The sequence below is a fragment of the Borostomias antarcticus genome, assembly GCF_949987555.1.
Source record: "Borostomias antarcticus genome assembly, chromosome: 15".
NCBI classification, from domain to species: Eukaryota; Metazoa; Chordata; class Actinopteri; order Stomiiformes; family Stomiidae; genus Borostomias; species Borostomias antarcticus.
Window position 1 is genome coordinate 11,529,659 of NC_140248.1, and position 22,535 is coordinate 11,552,193.

Here is a 22,535-nt window from a genome sequence, read left to right on the forward strand (position 1 = left end):
GCATCTCTGACGGGTTTCTCATGTTGGAACGTGGTCAATGCCATCCTTGCGCACATCTGGAGGCACACTAGATGTTGGCCTTTTCCGAGGTGGTGGGGGTGTTTGGCGTTCTGGAGAGGATGGTGGTCTGACACACTTGAGCTGGCTTTTTCCTGCGCTGATGAGAGAAGTGGCAACAGAAGCCTGAAACCGTCGCAGTGGCATGGTTTTCTTCTGGGGCTCCAGCTTCTTCTGGTCTCTTCTGTAGAGGATCCATCCATTGATGACTGCCACTGTGACAGTGTGCCACCAAATGTACATGTACCATCGTCTGGATTTGAAGCTGTACTTGTAGAGGGCAGACAGCATGTCAAGGAGGTTGACACCTCCCATGAAGGTGTTGTATGTTTCAACGTTGGCTGGTCTTGAAACCATTACATATGTTTTGGTTTTGCGATCCCAACGTTTCACTTGTCCTTCTGGTTCGATGCCAACAAAAGAAGACAGTAGGTTCACAGCTTTGTTGTCACACCATCTTACAATGATGATCTTTTCCTGGTTTACTCTGAAATCCATGGTCCCTCTTCCTTTTTTCTTCATATCTTTTTCATCCATCATGTTGCAGTCTCCTCGTACCCTGTTCATTCGGACGGTGCCTAGGTAGTAGATTCCTCTATCCCTGAGACGTTCGACTAATGGAACTGATGTTAAGTAGTTGTCTGGCAAAACCTGCAAATCAAATCAAGTTGTATTTGTATAGCGCATTTCATACACAGAGGCAACACAATGCGCTTTACAGAGAGCAGTGGGTGGTTAGGCATAGGTACTACCCCTACATAGTCCAGAGGTGTGTGTGTGTGTGAGAGAGAGAGAGAGAGAGAGAGAGAGAGTGAGAGTGAGTATGCGTACCTTGTGGTTTTTTCCTGCTGGAAGAGTTGATGTCTCTTCTTCTGTGTTTATGTGGTCATCACCCTCTTGCAAGTCTTCCTCTTCGCCAGATGAGCTTTCTTCTCCCAGATTTGCTGGGGGAGTCCAGTCTTTATCCTCCTCATCATCATCCTCATCCCCTAACTGCTCCATGTCACTGGAATTTCCATCCATAATCATGCGCAGGGCATCTTGCACAGAGTACCTTTTCGCCATCTAAAATGCAGAGATAAATGGTCAAAGGACTGCACTTATATAGCACTTTTCCACCTTAGCGGTACCCAAAGCGCTTTACAATGGCAATTATTCAAAATATTCAGAATTTTGACTAAATGTGTGATCTAAAGAACACATTTCAATCTTTGAGTTTGATTGAAACATAAACAATACTGTATACACTGTAAGACATATACCAATAAAATCAATATAATGATCATTTACAGCAAAATTATATAATTGTGTAATGTTCTTTGGTTAAATTATAGCAAAACTGGTACGATCCAATTACAGTGGGACTCACGTGACCTACTCAAACTGACTGACTATTGAAGCACGTCCCTTGCAGGGTCGGGGATGCTGTATATATATTTTTTAGATTAGTCTACTTATAAATATTTGTTCAAAATATCACATTTCTAACTTTAATTAGGTTAATCAAATCATCAAAACAGTGTATTATGCACTAAGGTAAGAATAATGCACATTGCAAAAAGAAAAACAATACAATGATGATTGAGAAAAACATGCTAGCACATGTCATTACATACTATATTATACCTGCTGTATCAAATTTGATACACACATTTTCTACACGGTTTACTATAAACGAAAATGCAAAATTTTGAAGTAATTATAAGTTACTTCAACTAATCTAACATTCATTTCAAAATATTACTAAAGATATAAATGCAAAACTTACCAGAACTTCTTCAAAACAGAAAATGTATTTCACTGCTAGCACCAGCTGGAAATTATATGCAATCAGACATCTTGGGTCAAACCATCTGAGGCCCTCTGAATACTTGCAGCACAAATGGTATGCTCCAGGGTGAAGAGGGCATGTATCATATTGTACACAACAGGTTTTTGAACAAAGTATTGATTATGTTGATGACGTAATAGGTCTATCAAATCAGGGTATCAAATATGATACAAGAGGCGCTACAGGGTTAAATGGCTAATGCAGCAAGAATTAAAACCACACATCTAAACATTGTGGCACCACAGGCCTTCATCATGGTTTTAATTATTGCTATGCCATTTAATAAAGGCTATTCAACTGTTATCTTTTCACCTGTTCCCAAAGAGCACCTTGTTATTGGAGTTCACCTATATCCAGACAGATGTGCTTCTCTCCTCAGTTTTCGACTGAAATGTTAATTTGCAATGCAAAGGAGAATGATACATCCTCAAGCACTGAATCCTCAAGAGTAGAACCATGCACAGTCATGCTGAGACATTTCTTATTTTCATAACTTCCTCTTGCTTTCATAACATCATCTCAAGCTTCCTAGTCAAGACTTACAACAGTTCTTAGTTCTTTATTACGGAGAAACAATACCAAGCATGTCAAAAGTTACACATCACTATAATGTGATGTGTATCACCTAAGGCCTTTTCCAACAGTGTTGCATGCCTGGTGGAGGATTGTGAGTTATCAACACAGATAGACACTGAAGAACATTACAGTACAGTATGTGTAGACTGGTTTCTTGTCAGCCAGTCACGTTCCACTTCAGTTTGGTTACTGACTAGTGACTAGCAGCCAGTACAATGTGTGTGACATTTGTTAGCTGGCGGTTGGGAATTACTTTGCAGTAGTCACTGTTCACCATGTTGCTAAACCACAACACTGTTCTATAGAATGATTAATTTCAACTAATTACTTTGACTCCCGGACGTCCCTGCCTTCACCTCTCTCTCTCTCTCCCCCCCCCCCCTCTCTCTTTCTCTCTCTCACACACACACACACACACACACACACACACACACACACACACGCACACCCTCAATCTTTCTCTTGTTGAGTTCTAGATCATTTTCTCCCATGTCTTTCTCATTCACTCTACCCCTTTCATTGTCTTTCTCTCACCTTTGTGTGTCTGTCACCTGCTCTCTTTCCTTCTCTCTCTCTCTCTCTCCCTCTCTCTCTCTCACACATACACACACACACACACACACACACTTTCTCTCTCTCTCTCTCTCTCTCTCTCTCTCTCTCTCTCTCCCCCTCTCTCCACCCCTCAGTCAGTGTGGTTGTTAAATGAATTATTAAAGCCTAAGACGTTTAATGGGGTATGAAGGGCTCCCTTGCCTTCTGTTTCTGATTAGCATCAAAACCATTGAAGCTGAGCAATACATCACGACTGCTTGGTAAGCTTGACATTCAGCCTCAAACTAACCACACGCTTCTTATGTTACATCCAGAGTCAACTCGTTTTTTAATATTGGGTGCAGGAAAACAGTGAGGAAAATCCACTTATTCCCAGTGCCATAGACAGAGGATCAGTATATGGTCTGAACATTGTTCGGTACTATAGTTAGAATCTAATGAAAGGGACAGACGCTTCTATGTCATGTGCCACATTTCAAATGTTTTGACTCTTTTATGGACGCTGCTATAAATCTAATGAAAGGGACAGACGCTTCTATGTCATGTGCCACATTTCAAATGTTTTGACTCTTTTATGGACGCTGCTATAAATTCAACACGGAGCACTTGTCCTACTGGGCCATAAAAACTGTGTAAGAGGACGTACTGTGACAACATGAAACTGGCTTTGTGGTGTGACAATTGTACACTCAAATTGGAGGTCTGTAGGTAGTGGATGAGACTTTGGATGACAGTCTGTAAGTAGTGGATGAGACTTTGGATGAAGGTCTGTAAGTAGTGGATGAGACTTTGGATGAAGGTCTGTAAGTAGTGGATGAGACTTTGGATCAGGGTCAGATGGTGTGAGTGCAGGCCGGATGTCTGACAACATGCTTTGGAGAAACTGCCTTGTCAGAGCAGGATATAACTCAGAATAAAGGCCTTCACTACAGGTCTGTGTTTTTCTTGGGCTTTACAGTAAGTAGATAGTAAAACCTTAGGTAAAGTACTATAGGATCTTAGAGAAAATACAGATGCCAAAAAGTTCTTGGTTCTGTATCTCTAGATTTACTGTAAGTGCAGCATTTGACACTGTAGACCATGACGCTATCCTCATGGAGAGATCTGAAACCTGGGTCAGCCTGACCGGCCATGTTCTTAACTGGCTCAGGATATCTAGCAGGCTGAAATTTTTCTGTCACCCTTGGTGACCAAAATTCTAAGATATTCAATTCAATTCAATTCAATTCTTTATTTTGGACCCAGGGGGATAAATATCACAATAAAAACACAGTAAAATACAGCACATTAAAAAGATAAGAAAAAATAAGTAAAAAAAAACAACAAAGCCCTCCACATAGCTCAATTTCTGACATGCAGGCTCACCAATGGTTCCAGAGGCTGGAAGAGAATCTGACAGAACTGCATAGAGGGTTAGTTATGACAGTAATGATGTCATTATCTGACTCAGATGCCCTACACATAAATCTATACATCAATTTACGAAGCACAGCAGAACAGGTAGGTACCCCGACACATACAAACATATGGCTTGCACTGGAGCTTCTTGGAGCTCTCAGCAGCAGCCTCATGCTGTCATTATGAGCCACAGTGAGCCTTCTGATGCTGCCTCGCTTATATCCACACCACAGATGGGCAGTATACAACGGTGTACAGTACGCTTTAAAGAGTGAGATCTTTACATTAATCGTGCACATGCTGAACTTGCGACACAGCATGTTCCCTTGAGTATACAGCTTCCGACGCTGCCTAAAGATGTCCTTGTCATCAGACAGGTCATGGGAGATGATATGACCCAGATTTGTGATGTCACTACATTCGCTGAGCACAGAGCCAGACAGATAGAAGTCAGGAAAGATAGTTGATATAACATGCAGTGTTCCACAAGGTTCAGTTCTGGGCCCTATACTGTTTACCCCTTGGCAGCATCGTTTGGAAACATGGTATTGGTTTTCACTGCTATGCAGACGATACTCAACTTGCTGACGTAAGTTGACGATACTCACATCTCTATGTTACCCGAGGATTGGAGCCCCACCCAAAATCCTTTAAACTGTATTGCAGATATAAATACTCGGACTGCTCAAAACTTTCTTCAATTAAACCAGGACAAGACAGAGCTCTCCAAAGACCAGAGAGAGAATCTGACTGCACATTTTAATTCACAGCCACTAAAGACTAATAACCAGATGAAAAACCGTGGTGCAATTTTTGATTCTGATCTTAATTTTGAAGCACATATTAAGAATATGACCAAAACCGCTTTTTGCCCCCTGACGAACATACAGTATAGCCAAGGTGTGACCATTTCTCTCTTCAGCAGACACTGAGAAATGTATTCATGCTTTTATCACAAGCAGACTCGATTACAGAAATGCTCTCCCATCTGGCCTACCCAAGAAAGCAATTGGACAGCTGCAAAACATACATAATGCACAAGTACTGACCAAGACCAGACAGAAAGCACACTGTTGAATATTAACCCTTGTGGGTCAGATGTCCAGGGCCTTCTTAAACAGTTGTCACACGCCGCTACCAGAGTTCGATGGATCCTGAGGTTTACTGAAAATTAAGTCAGTATAACAATTTGAGCATGTGCTGATTTTATGCACATACCTGCACACTTAACATTATTATGTTTCCTCTCGACTTACTATAAGTTAACATCCCTTTACCATCCAATCACAGTTCTTGCTCAATAATTGACAAGTTACCAGTTAACTTGGAGTGCACTGCATAATGATTACTGGACTTTCCCATCCATCTACAGTAGCCCTAACACTTCACATGTCAGCAGTTTCCATGGTTACTTTCGCGTACCTATGTGCCTATCCTTATACTGTAAATTAATCTGGACATGTGATATTGTGACATAGAGGCATACATCAAATATGTATCAGTTCTTTAATCTTTAACTTCAATACTGTATGTGACAATGCTGATGTATTGTGAAGATGACCTAGAACGAATCATGCTTAATGTATTCTGAATGTAACCCCTATACAGAATCGAAAACATCTTTTCACTGGCTAGTGGCTACCTGTGAGTTTCTTGATTTTAAGATTGTTTTGTTAATTTCTTAGTGCACCGCAATACAGTATATGTCAGACATGTTTTTGAGGTATGAGCCCTGTAGAGTCCTGCAGTCCTCTGGTACTGGCCTTTTAACTACAACAAGGCCTGGGAAGACTAAGAAATATGGAGAGGCAGCTTTTATGCCCCCAGCCTCTGGAATAGCCTGAGAGCTTAGGAGCCAAGACTGTGGAGATTTTTTTTTAAAGCTCTTAAAACCCACCTTTTTAGTCTTGCTTCCGGGTGTTCTTAGCTTGTTAGCCTCTTCTCAAGTTTCTTTTTTGTATTATGCTCACTATGTTATTAATGCATTTTATTTATTTTAGTCTTGTGGCCTTTTACTATCTGTCTTATTTATTCCATTGTATTTTGTTGTGAGGCACAATGTTTTGCTTTCGTTTCTGAAATGTGTTATACAAATAAAGTTTGATCGATTGATTTGATGGATAAAACACACTTCTTCAAGCATTCACCACGACACAACTGGCCTGTGAAGAATATTCAGTCATTTGTGATCTTAATACATTTCTCACTTTATTATATCTTAAAAACTTAAAAACTGGAGTAAGAGAACGAGAACAAAATGTGTAGGCAAAACAATAAGTTAAACACAGAGAGGGTTCAGTGACTGCACACGATAGGCATTAAGAGGGCACAGGATGTGTGAAGGCAGAGTGACACGTTATGTTTGTTAAAACGTCCATAATAAAACAAATATATACAATACCTAAGAAACTAGAATACCAACATCATTCATGACAATAGAATTTCACATAATTTACATAGAATGGCTGCACTGTGGTGGCTGGCGTTCCAGCAGCTGTTGTGGGTCACTGTGGAGAATCAGAACAAGCCCAGACAGCTTCTTTGTTTTGTTTTTTTCATTCAAAATCAGGAGTTCTCAAAAATGTTCAAATAATAATAAATTCCATTTCATCCAACCACTTAGTTCACTGTTCTTCCCCAAGCTGTGTGATATATGGCCACATGTTTAAGTAATAATGACAACTTATTTTTAGGATCTCTCAACAATCATTTGTACCACTTCCAAAAACACATACATGTCCCCTCCCCCTATTCTCTTACATGAAATGTTGAAGTTTGACTCAGTTGTTGGAGCTGGCTGTGACTAGACATTTTAACTCAAAACAAGAAAAAGAAACTCTGCACTCTTCCAAAGCCATCCTCTCAGCCAACAAAAATTGTAGCGTATCTACACTATAGTATAGTGTGCCAAGACCCAAAACAAATGAATATTATTCCCACATGCTGGTCCTCGATGTTTCTGGAGCTGGTTTTCACCATTCAGCACAGCCTTGTCTCAGGCCCCTGGTCCCCTCCTCAGATTTTTAAAATCTGAAGTGGGAGAGGCCAGCTGCTGTCTGGAGTCCAACTGGAACACTATCATACAGATGTACTCAATCAAGGGGTCTTAAACTGCAAACCACAGAGTGAGGAATGGTGGACGTTTGGTGCTTGACCCATTAACCATATCTAGAATTAACCACAGAATCGGCAGAGGTGCAATATGAGATACATCAGTTGGCTGAACAATGCTTACTTTTCAACATGATCTAAAAGTGCTATTGATACAGAGACAACTTACCCTTTTTAGTAGGGTACTGTAAGCTGAATGCAGTCTGAAAACGTCAGCAGGTGTGAAAGCTTGCAAGAAATGTAAGTCTATCAGAGGATATGCTGTAAATATGAAAGGGTTTAAGAGAAACCTGACCAAAAACCTCTTCACTTTCAATGAAACTACAATGAAACAATATCTCCCCTCTCGATTGACTTTCTATCCAAGCAAGGGTTTGAAACCGTTGAAAACTGGATTCGAGCTTCGAATAAGACTGAAAGTTTCTAATCCTAAGAAAACCATTGAATCTGATTATATATATATATATATATATATATATATATATACTACTAAGTCGTCCCTCCTTGAAAAAACCACAAGCTCCTAACAAATGTGTTGCCGTATGTCAAGCACCCCCCAGATGAGAGAGGCACGTGTTGGAGGATGAGCACTGAAAAGGGGGATGGAGGTTGGGGGGGTTGGGGTCAGGATGGGGTGGGGGGTTGGGGTATCTTGTCTTGTTGCTCAGACCAGTTCCACTTTAGAGTTGGGGTAGACCGCCACCACGTCGTAGCCCTCCGGGGGCTGCACGCGCGCCATGGCGTGGGTCTCACAGTACAGGTTCTCGTCGATGAAGAAGTAGCCCCTCTGTTTGAGGTTGACGCCGCAGTCGTCACACATGAAACAGTCGGGGTGGTACAGCTTGTCTCTGGCCTTCACTATGGTGCCCCTGTAGGGACACACACAGCCCATAGCACAGGGATCAGAATAGCATTCGTTTGCATATTTGACTACATAAACTGCATATCGAAAATGTGCACTGACGACGATAGAAAAAGTGATAGAATAACAACTATATGCTTGTCTAAGTGCAAATACTGTATCGGTATCAGTTTAAGCATGTGTTCATGACCCTGTCGATTTGCATTATCAATACAGTATGAGCTGAGTTATGTTTACAACCGCTATAAGTCCCTTAAACATTTTGAATGTTCTGAGAATCTGTCTCTTTATCTTCTCTACTTTCACCTTTAGACACAGTCGTCTACAGCAGGAGATAAAGTGCTGGAGCTCCAGCTCCACCTGAAAGCCCTGTGCAAACTCTCTCATAACGGCCTCATTGTGCCACACGTTCACAACAGCCTCTTGTTCCGCCTGCTAGCAAGGGTGACATCACTGTTTACCCAGGGTGCCGTTCACAGGGAGGGGGGGATAACTGCCACCTGTGAGTTTCTGGGTAGGCGCGGGCCATGAACAGGTTTGGTGTAATCATTAAAAACGATATATGGATATTGTTTCTGCTCGGCACTATTGTTAGGAACAGGGCCTGTCGGTGCAGGCCTACAGCCTTGTGTCCTTGAGTGTTTCACGGAACAACAGAACTCATGTTTCCAAGTCGGTTAGGTCACTGATAATCACACAATATCAATAGCATGACCTGATATGAGCATTTGTAATGTTAGAAGTGAAGGGCACAATGCAAACTTCAGATTCTTGGCTTACTCCTACAAGTACTTCCTGTCGCCCGCCTGTCCAGGGAGCCCGTGCAGAGAGGTGGGCGAGACGGGTACTCACACGATGCCGCTGCAGCAGCGGGTGCATTGTGGGAGCTTCTGCAGGCCGGGCATGTGGCTGCTGGGGGGGATGGGGCTGCCCAGCTTGGGGACGGGCGACCGGACGGGAGACCTCAAGCTTCTCATTCTGTCTGTGGGAGACACACCTGCGGACACACGCACACACACACGCATACACAAACACACACACACACACACACACACACACACACACACACGCACGTCACACACACAGACACACATACACACACACACACACGTCACAAGAAAACAAAACACGTACGAGTGAGACAAAACAGAACACAACTCAATTAAAACAAAGATAACAGTCAGAAGTGTATGGGGGGGGGGTTCAGATCCGGATCAGCCACATCTGTGGTCAGACTAACATAACTAAACACGTCCACAGTCTGAGCTCGCTGCTTGGCCTGCCTGTGTGTACTGTACTGTACTGTGCTGTACTGTATGTTACAACATCATTCTAAACAACAGCTTCAGTTGGTTGAATTCACAACACAACACCAGAGAGACATAGCTGAGGTCCGGGGCTCGGCCCTGTAGATGACGAACCAACTCTGAACCTGCCAGGTTCCGGGTCACCCTGTCTAAAGGGCAGCTTTCAGCCGTGGGAGGTGAGAGGACGTGAGGAGGGATTCATGTTCCTCACGCCTCCCTCCCGAGGCCCGGAGGTTAGCTCCCGTTCAGCGCGCCGCCATCGCTCATAGACACTCCCCTTCACGGAGCGGTGCTACCCGGTGTTACCCCACCCAGGGGCCACGGCAGGGCCACAGGCTCAGGGCCAGGGCCAGGATCAGACTGACAACCGCTCTCTCTCTCTTGCTCTCTCTTTTTCACTACCTCCTCCTTCTCCGTCCTGCTCTCTCTCTTTCACTCCTTCTCTCCCTCTCTCTCTCTCTCTCCCTCTCTCTCTCTCTCTCCCTCTCTCTCTCACCCACCCCCTCCGATCTTTTGCTCCATCTGTTCACGTGTCAGAGAGTTTCTCCGCGGTGGCGATTGCCAAACCAGGAACACGTCCATTAGTCACAGAGGCAGGCAGGCGGACAGCTGGGGGAGCAAACATTACACACTAGCAGCCAGACCATCACACCAGCGTGCTACAATCCCACTGTTAGCGCGTCTCCGGTCTCGCCACCGGTGCTACGCCAGGAGAGGCCGTTATCCCAGCGCGCCACCAGCTTGGCGCCGTGGGCCGGGACCCGGCGGGCGAGCGACCCGGCACCTGACACGGACCGCTTTCCATCGCTCTCACACACACACACACCGAGGAACCAACACTCTCTGAGCGCAGGGGGGGGGGGGCACGCGGGTGTATTCTTACTGTGATAATTGCTGGCTGACGTAACGATCTAAATCTTAATCACACCCTCGCAAGCTGGATGAGGGAATCGGGAGGATCATAACAGACTTACTGTAGATACGCCGTCTCCGGGCAGCCAGGACGAACTGTAAACAGTATTCGGGCCCGACTGTATCATTGCTGCTACGCGCAGCACCTCAGATCACGTGTCCCATCCAGCAGACAAACCAGAGAGCTGACCCCCACAAACAGTCCCCAATCAGCCTCATAGAGAAATGCCAGAGCGTGAGTTTCCATCCATTTATCATAGTCACGATTGGGCAGCGGTTTTGATACACCCCATAACCCCACAGGGAAGAAAGGGGAGGGGAGCGGGCATTAGCTAGAGAAATAAACAGAATAATACATGGTCTGTAACCCTATCTAGTCTTCTTATTTAAACAACCTGGAGAGGTTAGCCGGCCCTGGCGGGAGTCTGACAGTGGGATTCAGAGTTGATTGATGATTCATTTTTCTTTGTACTGATAACAGAGAACAACAGAGCTCCTCCTGCCATCTTCTCCTCTGGGGTCAAGTTGCCTCCGAATACAGATCCAGGGTCAGTTTGCCCTCCCTGGATCCTCCACCAAACTGGCGGTAGGGGAATCTGACAGCTGACTGAAGACCAGCATCGGGGACAAGGCTTCACCCCGTTCCTCCTCTATCAAAACTGACAACACAGCTGGTCAGAGCCTGTGGGATTCTGGGAACTTTCCAAAACAGGCCTTGCTCCTTAGGAAGGATGAAAACATTTACAGTGGTTGGACAAAATAGTGTCCACATTGTAACACTTGTTATTTCTCATTTATTCTAAACTAGCTATAGTTCAACGTTAACACGCTTCCTTCAAAAGTGTCCTAAAAACTTGGCCCTTGGGCTTGGGTTCAGAGCATTGAAAAACAAACAGATTTCCACAGCAGCAGTTCAGACTGACTGAACACAGTAACAACCGAGTGACAGCTAGGGCTTATGGGATGAGTTCAGATCCAACCCCCAGGTGTGTCCTCCGCACCTCAACACGGGCTTAGCTTAACCACTGTGTCAACCAACCAAGCCTTTGTCAGTCCAGACAGATGACTGACAGGAGGTCTATGGTCTAGGTGGTGCCCTTTAATCTAATTGTGTTCAAACCATTACTGGCCTCCCCCTCTCTCTTAATCCCTTTTAACACCTGCAAGTGATTAGTGCCAAATTCAAAGAATAACACGGACTGGAACCGATCCAAAAACATTAAGTAGCGCAGACAGGAGCCCTGTCACATGGATTATCCTGTCTGTTTGGACCCCCGGGGGATCCAATAGGGGAGCTTCCGCCGGATCTGTCTTATGACTGGAATGTAATGGAATAGGCTACGGAATGGCATTAAACATGGGGTCCAATACAAATTACACATTTTCATACTGACTCCAATGAGGGATCCTGATCATTGAGGAACTCAAAAGATACAGTACACATGCAACCGTGTGTTATGATTGCATTATCAATATGGAATGATCCATGCAATGTTACTGTTCCAGGGATTAGCCTGACCCATACGGTCCCTGCCATGGTCAACGTCACAGGAGTTTACAAGGTGCTTTCTCTCTCTCCAGCTCTCTCCCTTTCTCTCTCTCTCTCTCTAGCCCTCTCTCTCTCCATCTCTCTGTCTCTCTCTCTCTTTCTCTCTACAGCTCTCTCTCTCCCTCTCGCTCCAGCTCTCTCTCTCTCTCAGTCTATAAAAGGTAAACTATGCCAGGACGCTCCACTCTCAGGGACCTGCCATGCAAACAAGTCAGGATGGTGCTTGCGGCTGGAAAAACTCACACACCCCAAGGCCACAGGGGAAAATATTTAACTTAAGTATGCAAACATATACCCAACATATATATATACAAGCATGTTCCATACCTACGTCATACGCTGAGTGACATACACAAAGAGCTCAGTGGAGAGAGAGAGAGAGGGAGAGAGAGAGAGAGAGAGAGAGAGGGTGGGGGGGGAGCCTACCTCCGTCCTCGGCTTCCAGGATGCCCTGCAGGTATCTGAAGGAGCCCGACTGTTTTGGGGCAGAGACGGGCTCCTCGGGGTCCTGCAGCATCTTGTAGACGTCCGACTCCGTCGCCTCGAAGCCGTTCCGGGACACCGGGGAGAGAACCGGAGAGAGAACCGGGGAGAGAACCGGGGAGCGAACCGGAGGCTCGGGACTGAAAGAGACGACAGAGGTGGACGAACGATGACGTCGGTTCCTTATTTCAACGCAGAGGAAGGCAGTGGCCTAGCGCTGCAGTTCCTGAAATGACCACAACGATTTTGATTTTGTGCTGTACTAGTGGTCAGCTGAACATTTGTGTCCCGCCACCCCAGAACCAGTCTCTCTCTTTGAAGAGGAAATATGAATCTCAGTGCGACAAAACTTCTAGAAATATATTTTTTATGGAGGAATAAAAACAAATATAATGTGTAGAAGATGATGCACATGTATCAAGGCATATGTGATTATGTCAGCAAACTCCACTGCTACAGGTTCAGTTCCACGTTGGTACACCCAGTCCAAACAGGATGTGTAGTCCATTGACTATTCACTGGCCGGGCCCCAAGATTCTACACAGCTCTGTGAACATGGCCCTCAGTCAGGTTCTGTCATGGCAGAGCACGTGTTGTCTTCCTGCGTTTCTACGGGAGCCAAGGAGGAACAGTTTACCCCAGGGTCGGGGGAGAGAGAGAGGTGTGCAGGCGGCAGACCCGACCGGGACCGACAGGCCGGGCCAGAGGAAGTCTCAGAGCAGTGCAGAGGTTATTCCTCTGGAACGCCGCGCACATTTATTACACACCTGAGATGGCCTCGCCACAACAAAATCGTTTTTCCAGTCCACGGGGTAGTGTGTGCGTGCGTGCGTGTGTGTGGGTGCGCGCATGACTCCTTGTTTTACACGTGTGTGAGTGTGTGTGTGTGAATGTGACTCCTGTGTGCATGCTTATTTGTTTTGCATTTGTGTGTGTGTGTGTGTGTGAGTGTGTTGCGCGGCTGACCTGTGCGTGGCGCTGAGGCTGAGGCCGCCCATGTGTTTTGGCAGGGCCCGCTCGCCGTTGTTGTGCGAGTAGAGGCTGGCTGGGTTGTTGTACTGTCCGTTGGTGGGCCTGCCGTACCCGTTGCCGTGGTGACCGTTGCCGTGGCCGAGCTGGGGGGGCTCGGGGGTGTAGGAGGGAGGCTTCCGGCTGTAACCGCCCGAACTGCTGCTGATGGGCCGGAAGTTCTGTAGACAGGAAGGGAAGAGGAGGATGAAGGAGAGATGTTGGCGCTCCAGCTTACAGCTTCGTGGTACAACAAAATGATTGGTCCACAGATGGAATAGAGTGTAGCTTATATGGATGTGTGCAAGAGTTAGTTAGGTTTGCATGGAGGACAAAACGCCTTTCGTGGATCTGCATGGACTTCCCTGTGTGAATATCTGACTTATAAACTTACCCCCATGTACTTGACGATAGTGTGTACTTTTTTGATGAGTGCATATTGTGTGTGTGTGTGTGTGCGCAGTCCATCTTGTCTGCGACACTAGATAAAGTCGAGTGTCTGAGTTTTTTGCCGACGTCGTAGAATCTTGTTTGTTGGCATTTTGCTGAATACCTGCGACAATGATAGCAGTGGACTGTTACCCTGTCGCATGCTCCAGTGTAAACATGTCATCTGAACCACAGTGACTTGTTTAAAGATTGCGCAATATGGTCCCTGGTGGCACAGTTGCCACTCCACATAACTGTGTGTGTGAGTGTGTGTGTGTGTGTGTGTGTGTGTGGAGTGCCCAGTCCCCAGCAGGAAGCTCTCTCAGACTTCCCCCACTCAGAACCCCTGTCATCTCAGCAGATGTCTGGTCCTTGTTCCCTGCCCCCCCCCCCCCCCCCCCGCCCCCCCCCCGCCTCGCCTAGACCACCCACACACTATACGTCTCTGTAATCACTGCTCAGCGCAGCCCCAACCCCAACCCGGGGCCCAATGCCAACATCGCAAACCGTAGACTTGGGCCAGATCTCAAGCCCCTCTCCTCCTGTCCTCTCCACCCCAGAGGCAGACTGCAACCCCCCCCCCTCCCCCCCAGACCCCTTTCATCATCAGGACTGGGTCTATAACTCCAGCACACTCTGTCCTCCCTCTCCCCTCCAGCCTAAACACTCCAGACTCCCACCCCCGACCTCCCTCCCCCGCCATCCCTGGGCTCTCGAGCCCTGGGCCCCCAGCCCTCCGGCTCCGAAGTACGCTGCACGGCGGAGGTCGTTTGGGGCGAGACTCAGGCTGAGCCCCCCCCCCCCGTCCATCCGTCCGCTCGCCGGCGCTCTCTTATCACATTACCTCTTCACTCAGCGCTTAGCAGACACTCTCACAGTTGCTGATGCTTATCAGTGGAGCATCACCGGCACGTCTGGGCCGCAACAACAACGGCTAAGAGGAGGAGTGGCGGGATTAAGAGGGTGTTGTGTTACAGAGTGCTCCTGCAGTGACACGACGGTAAACTTCTTCCTTTCATGACTTCTTTAATCTGTGTAAACATGGCGTGTGGAAGGGCTCCAGCACCTCTCTCGGTCTGATAATGGTAGAGGCCGTCCAGCCCAGAGCACTCACTGTGGCCGGACTGACATGTCTGCTGAAAGGCCTTGGCAAACGAACCCCCAGGCGTCATCGCAATCCCCTTAATGAAGGCACAGATTAAGACTGGGGTTCAAGACCCGGTGGGGATGACTTTATGGGACTATACCCCATACCTCCACCTGTTCATCCTTTCACTCCAACCTTTACCCCTTGTCTTAGAGGTCATCAGATCATGTCCCAACCCTTATTCTAACCCCAATTAATGTTATGGAAGCTGCTGCTAGTTGTTGTGAGCTCATGAGCTAACTGGCTATCCCGCTCTTATTGTGCTGGATTAGCATTGGAAGCATTGGAACTGATGTGTCCAGGCGACAAGACCTATCTTAATTTTAGCCATTATTTCATGTCATTTCAATTCACAGCTATTTCAGTGACATGACTAGTTTCCGTCCTACCAGTCCTGAACAGAAACAAGCCAGCCACGCACATAAGACAGGCTGGACCTGGCCTGGTTTCAGCCTAGCGTCAGTTGCAGATAAGACATTTGCTTCGAGTGGATGTCAGGTTTACAAGGCAGCACATCTGGAGAGGAGCTTATAAAAGTGCCAGTTTGGTAACATTCAGGAACCATACGTGCTTTTAAGTTGCACCGATCAACTGAGGCTAACATTATTTTCATTAAATAAATCAGCGTATACCGGCGGCCTCATTAAAATGATTGATTATACCTGTGTGGAGCAGCAGTGGTGGTTTTTTAAAACGCCACATATATAACACACTTTTATGGTAATGGTGCCTCGTGGTGACACTCGCCTCTGCAGTGTGTCTAGTGTGTGCTTGTCTAAATCAGATCTTATCACCTGATAAATCGCCTGGTAACCTTAGCTTGTTTTTCCAAAGGTAGCCAAACCTAGTGCCGCGTTGCTATGCCTATGACCGCGCCGCGCGTTTCAGTCTCTCCTAAACCGAGCTCCGAAAGAGTGCGTGGACCATGGATGAAGGTAGCCTGTGATGACCGGGGATGATCTATTGAGTGGCCTCTCATTCTCTGCCCGGCCTCCAGGAGGAGAAACAAAGACAGAAAGCAAAGCAGCGAGTATTTATGCGGGGCTGTTCTGTCTGCTCGTAAATCCAGAACGTCGTCAGATTTCACTGACCTGTTTTACAGCGGTAGCCGAGCATGGCCCCGCGGTTCCGGGTGACTGCCCGCAGAGTCTGGGCGTGCGCGCGTGTGTGTGTGTGTATGCGCGTGCGTTTTGACGTAGTCCATGGGGGTCCGTTTAGACAGAACCACAGAAGCCCTCCTGGGCCCATCAGCTTGACTTAAAGCTACCCTTATTCATAAATACTGAGAGAGGGGCTGTAAATTTACTAGCAGCACCGCGAGCTCACAGCTTGGTCAGAGAGAGGTGGAGGAGAAGGGGGTAGAGGAGGAAAAAGGAGGGGTTCAGGCCTAATTGAAATCATATGCCTGCCTCAGACCTCGAGAGTCCTCACTGGACTGACTATCCCCACCCCCTGCACCTTTCCCAAAGCAGCCCCCCCCCACCCCCATCCTCCTCTAAGCCCCTGACCCTAACTCCCCATGCTACGCCCCAGACCTGAGAAATTCAGTTTTTCACTTGGCGCTGTGCACTGCTAACCGAACACAAACCAGCCCTTCATAAGTCCCTGATCCAACCCCAGGGTGCCGGGCTGGAGAGCCAGTCTGGAGCTGGAAGGAGGGAGACAGACGGGGGCTGGCCAGCCCAGAACAGCACAGCTCCCTCTCTCTCTCTCTCCCTCTCTCTCTCCCTCTCCCTCTCCCTCTCCCTCTCCCTCTCCCTCTCCCTCTCCCTCTCCCTCTCTCTCTCTCCCTCTCTCTCTCTCCCTCTCTCCGTGACCCTGTCCACTCCCCAGCGTGCGGACAGGCAGGGGGAGGCCTCAGCAGGGCCAAGCCAAATACAGGAATGGACATTTCTGGGGATTACCGCCTGATTAGCAAGCGATCTCGCCCAGGCCTGCACACAAACAACCAGACAAGGGGGTTCACAAGTTTCTGATCCGAAGGACCTCCCCCTATTATGAGATTGTGGCTCAGTGAAAGAGACAGTTCATTACTGTGTTGGTATTTGTTTTGCTAACAAATGAAGTGCTACACACACACGCACACGCACACACACGCACACACACACACACACACTTTTAAAGGCCCTCTACATACTGCATCCCAATGCTATTGGACAGCACTCTTGAGATTCTACGGGTGTTTATATAGAAGGCAGATGATCCTGTATGACATATACTGGAAGCCCAGTGACTTATTCCATTCATAAAAGTGATCCTGTATCATACAGATTTCTCTGAAGTAAAACGAATTCCTAGCAGTGAGAGAATAACAGACCTTAAGTCATGCACAGGGCTGAGCTGTCAACTCCCATAAATGTTAACTGGGAAAATGCTCTCCTTGCTGCCAGCTTGGCCATGCAGCTTGAGACTGGAACTTTGGTGACGTGTGGTCCAACTAGCACTTCCGCATTCCCAAGTCCCATACTTTCCAAAGCCAATCACGGCTAAGCCGCAATGCTTAAATTCCATTTACTGAATGGTACATCTGCACCTATGACATGAGTCTACGTCCCCCCCCCCAAAAAAAACACATCGACTATTAGGCCTATAGTTTCCTTTTTAAATCCATGGAGATTGTCACGATGAGTCATGATCAGTTCGGGTAAGCGTAGGACACAGGTGCCTGCTATGAGTAAGATTTCGTGGAAACACCCAATGTCTCCCTTCTAAATGTACTTGCTTTGCGAAACGAAAATGCCCAGAATAGTTGTGTGACTCTGTGTTGTAGCCGGGCAGGCCCCGATCCAAAAAGATTTGGTTACGGGGAAAACACTCTAGTTCATGGAAACACCTCATTGCTACTGCGTGCCTCTTCATGCTGGCTCAGTTTCCCAAATGAAGGACTGGAGTCTCCAGTCAAGCGATGAGGTGGGAGGTCATGCGTCTGGACAACAATCTGTGTTGTTGGAGGCCTCTACACTCCTTCCAGGTATACTGTTTAAAACAAGAAGGAGCCCTGATCATTCATTGGCCTCTGGGGAGCGGATATTTCCCTCTAATGTTAACATGGGCCAATGAGGCTGGGGGGTGGGGCTGATGTCACCATCTCCACATCTCAAGATTCAGTTAATTAGAGTAGACACCAGCAGCCTTTTAGAGAGGTACTGGAGGCTAGATAAGATCTCCTAAAACAACAACCGGTCCAAGAGAGAGGGAGGGGGGAGGACAGAGAGAGAGGAGAGAGAGAGAGAGAGAGTGAAAGTTAGAGAGAGAGGGAGAAAGAGAGATCAACTTTCTCAGAATTACACCACAGGCATATAGGTACTTGTAGTAGACGGTTCCCTGTTCTGTTTGTGTATACAGAGTTGATGGTTCCCCTCTTTCAGTTTTGGCGGTTCCTCACATTAATCAAGACAAGACTGGGGCTTGTGTGGAGTTGGTGAAATACTACATCCCCCAGGATGCTTAGGAGGTGGAATCTGCTGGCCCGGAGGCTGGAACGGGGTGGTCTCTCACCTCATCCATCTCTGGACAGATGTCCACATTATTACTACCATATTTACACGAGGCGTATATCAGGCAAGTATTGCCCTTGAGCATTCCAAAATATTTGAGTTATTTGGATGTAAGCAGCACGAAGTGAGTTGACCATGATGTCTTTCTTTTGCAACAGAAAAACACAGAAAAACACACAATAGAGGGACAAAACATCAAGCTCAGCAGCCCTGGTCCGTTATCCAAAAGCTTCCATAGGTTTTTACTGTAACGTCCACCAGACTGTCTGTCTGCCGAAGGGGAACTCAATATCAGCCTACTGTGTACGGTGTCAAACCGACAAACAGATTTAATTTCACTTCTTTGTGAGACCTTTGAGACCAGTTGACAGGGATCCTGAGGGGGAACATGGGAACACTGGGACACAAGGACCACAATACAAGAGGAATGGTCATTTCTCACATGTCCTGACCACAATGCTCTCATTGTCTGCCTGTCTTTCATTGTCAGCATCACTTTGAGTCTCCCACTGTTCATTGCACTCTCTGCCAGTATAAAACAAAAAAAAGATCAACTGCAAGAGCTCATCTTGCCTGGATATCCGTTTTAGCAGCTACGTAATCCGTTTGGAGAACAATCAGGTCCCTATTTCAGTACTCCTCCAACACACAACAAGTGACATATTATCTCATCTTAAGCATGGAATAACAGCAACATACAGTATCAGCAGATACCGTCTGATCACTGTATCCATAGATCATGTCTGCGACTCGTCCTACCTGTGAGTCAGACTCCAGTGTGGTCATGTACGGGCTTGTCTTGCCATCTTCAATAACCATTGGAGACCAGACTTTGTCTCCTGACCTGAAAGAAAAGACACAGGAAATAGGCGCTCAGAGTTAGATCAACAAGCTCTCTTCATCTCACCAAAAACACCCCGAGGATGAGGGGTTCAACTTGTCACTCTTCCAATATACTGTACATCTGTGTTCACACTTAATTTGTTCAGCCATTTAAAGCTGCTATAACATGAGGTTTTAAAAGGATACGACTCCGACCGTGGAATAAAAATGGGTATAATTCAAGACCCCTTTTTCCACTATGCAGTTAAGTACAGCATGCAAAAAAAAGTTGATGACTTTAACTTTTATATTAAATTCCACTAACCACTGCTGAATATTAGTGGTGTAGTCATGGCATAGAGTTGTTCATTGTGCTCCAAAACAAGCTTGGTCTCTGCGTTTTACACAGTATCCAGTGACAGGTTTCTCTGCGTGCTTTTATTTGGCAGGCTCAACATGGGGAAGGCTCTATGAGCGTCTTCCAGACTGGTTTAATGATAAAGTCATCATCACTTCATAAAGCTATAATTCCCGTCTTTGGCAAAACTCAAGACTGTCACTTCAATTTCACTCATTTGAAAGGCCATTATCTAGTAATGACCTAGAATTGAACTAAGCGATCTGCAGGCAAATGTTCCTCTCAGTCAGTGACTCCTAGCCTCAGTCAGACAGGGTATACTCTATACGAACTCTTATGAACCTTCACTAGCTCTGGAGATGACTGATGTAGACTTATTCCAACAGGCATGACCTACAGTATGATAGCAATGCTAGCTGTCAGCTGAGAGGCCATTGAAGCACTACTGAACTTTGAAATGGTTGCTGTTGGGCAAAACCCAGACCCAGTCAAAGAGTTACTGTACTTCAGTTTGATTTAGAATCCGTCGTAAAAACCAAAGAGTAATACAACCATGCAATTCATTTCAAACTGCATTGCACGGTGTGTTTAATGGCACTCTGTACTTACTGTCCAGTATTGTATGTGCAGATTGAAAGCTAGGGGGGGTTGGGTGGCTTGGATATAAACGGACGCCACCTCCACAGTGTAAAACTCATTCAGAGTAATGTTCCTTGAATTTCTTTTGGAGAAAATCTTTGTTGGCATGTGTTAGAAAACCCAGTTGCCACAGCATTTGCCGTTCCAGTGCAGCATATGGGCAAGCAACCAACTTCTAAAAGGCAATGGCATGACATCCGACCATGAGACCATAGGGCAGCCTGTGTGTGTGTGTGTGTGTGTGCATGTGTGTGTGTGAGCGAGAGGGAGCCAAAGCTGTGTTCCTCATCATCTTGTGCAGTCCCTCATTCACACCTACTGTATGTCAACGCAGACCTATAGCACACCAACGGGAGGCAACAAAGACGTCTGTGTGTCTGTGTGTGTCTGTGTGTGTGTCTGTGTGTGTGTGAGCCCCCCTGTTGGAAACTTGAAGGGGTAGAGGGTGAGGTCATGGCATGCTCAGCTGGCATGGCGGCGGTTAGGAGGGTGAGGCAATGCCTCAGATATGAGGCGCGGAGGAGGTGCTCCTATCACAGCCGCTTCGCCGCCCGCCGAGCGTTTGATTGACGAACTAAGGAGCCGCGTGGGACGGACGTTCCCATGGAGACAGACTGCCCCTCCCTCTCATCTCAGAATGCCAGCCTGAACATCCCCGTCGTGTTTGTATGATTGGATACAGCACTACACTGTACAGTATGAATGCTCTATTGAAATGTTAATCGGTGGAAAGTGAAGTGACATTTGCCGGGACCCACAGATCATAATAAATGATGGAGAAAGAACGAAGACATATGAGTGGAAACTGTGACAGGCCGGTCGAGTAAGCAGGCGGACGGACAGACGGACAGACAGACTGCTACGCACCAATACAATGGTTACAATGGAGCTTATTGTTTTCCCTTGGCCTGTTTAAGCCCGGTTTAAATGTTTCCTCCAATATTGAGTCATGTGCGTGAGGGATTCGTCGGGATCATCTGTTATGGGATCAGAGCTGTGAAGACCCAACTCTGACCGCCATATAAGGAAGGAAAGTCATTTATTTGCCAGACAGCAATCTGACACACTGACACATCCGTACACACACACAGGCACACACACACACACACAGGCACACACACACATTTGCGGTCGCCGATGGAATTCGTTGTCTGCGTTTAACCCATCCAAGCTGTCCTCCTCCAGGGGCAGCCGGGAGCAGTGGGCAGCCCTCATCAGTGGCGCCCAGGGAACAAGTCCAAGTGCTCCAGTCCAAGTCCTGGTCAGTGACACGGCAGGAGAGCGATCCGTTCTTATTTCTTTTCTATTTTTTATTTTATTTGGGTTCTACGTGGAGGAACCCTCCCTCATTCCCTCTCGGATCCAAGTAAGAGACCACGGATGAATACACACACAGTACAGGAAGCATCTGCAGAGACTGGTTCTGTACAGGAAGCATCTGCAGAGACTGGTTCTGAGGAGGATCACATCGGAACGGTCTATTTTTTTCTTCCCCGGCTGGAGAATGCACGGAGGAGGAAAGACGAGAGAGAGAGAGAGAGAGAGAGAGAGAGAGAGAGAGATGGAGAAAGAAGGAGAATGCACGGAGGAGGAAAGACGACAGAGAGAGAGAGAGAGAGAGAGATGGAGAAAGAAGGAGAAGACATATGAGGAGAGAGTGAGCAACAGAGAGAGAGATGGAGAAAGAAGGAGGACAAAGTGAGCGAGAGAGAGAGAGAGAGAGAGAGAGAGAGAGTAAGGCCTCTCTGCAGGTCCTCTCTCAGGTCATCGCAATGATTTTCAAACTTTCCCTCGGTCATATTTTCCCCTGCCTCCCTCTCTGCCTTCTCTGTCGGTTTTCATTTCCTGGTTCAGGAGAGAGATTTGGTTTTTGCGGCGCTGGGCGGTTTACTTTGGCTGTGTAGGATCTTCACTCTACATGAAGAACCCTCGCATCGACATGCTGATCCAGAACATTTCCTCATGACGTTTGGAGTTCACAGAAAGGTCTTCCC

At 46.8% G+C, this 22,535-nt stretch overlaps 1 protein-coding gene across 2 annotated transcripts in view; it reads right to left on the reverse strand.

The window, feature by feature from the left end:
• Positions 1-6,607: 6,607 nt before the first annotated feature.
• Positions 6,608-22,535, reverse strand: part of pdlim4 (PDZ and LIM domain 4) — a 26,767-nt gene continuing 10,839 nt past the window's right edge. For both annotated transcript variants that reach the window (XM_084449505.1, XM_084449506.1), the window contains exons 3-7: positions 19,482-19,566; positions 13,608-13,831; positions 12,585-12,781; positions 9,243-9,387; positions 6,608-8,397 (exon numbers count right to left, since the gene is read on the reverse strand). In XM_084449505.1, the coding sequence (XP_084305631.1) occupies positions 8,193-8,397; positions 9,243-9,387; positions 12,585-12,781; positions 13,608-13,831; positions 19,482-19,566 (856 nt within the window). In that variant the 3' untranslated portion in view covers positions 6,608-8,192. The remainder of the gene's footprint in view (positions 8,398-9,242; positions 9,388-12,584; positions 12,782-13,607; positions 13,832-19,481; positions 19,567-22,535) is intronic.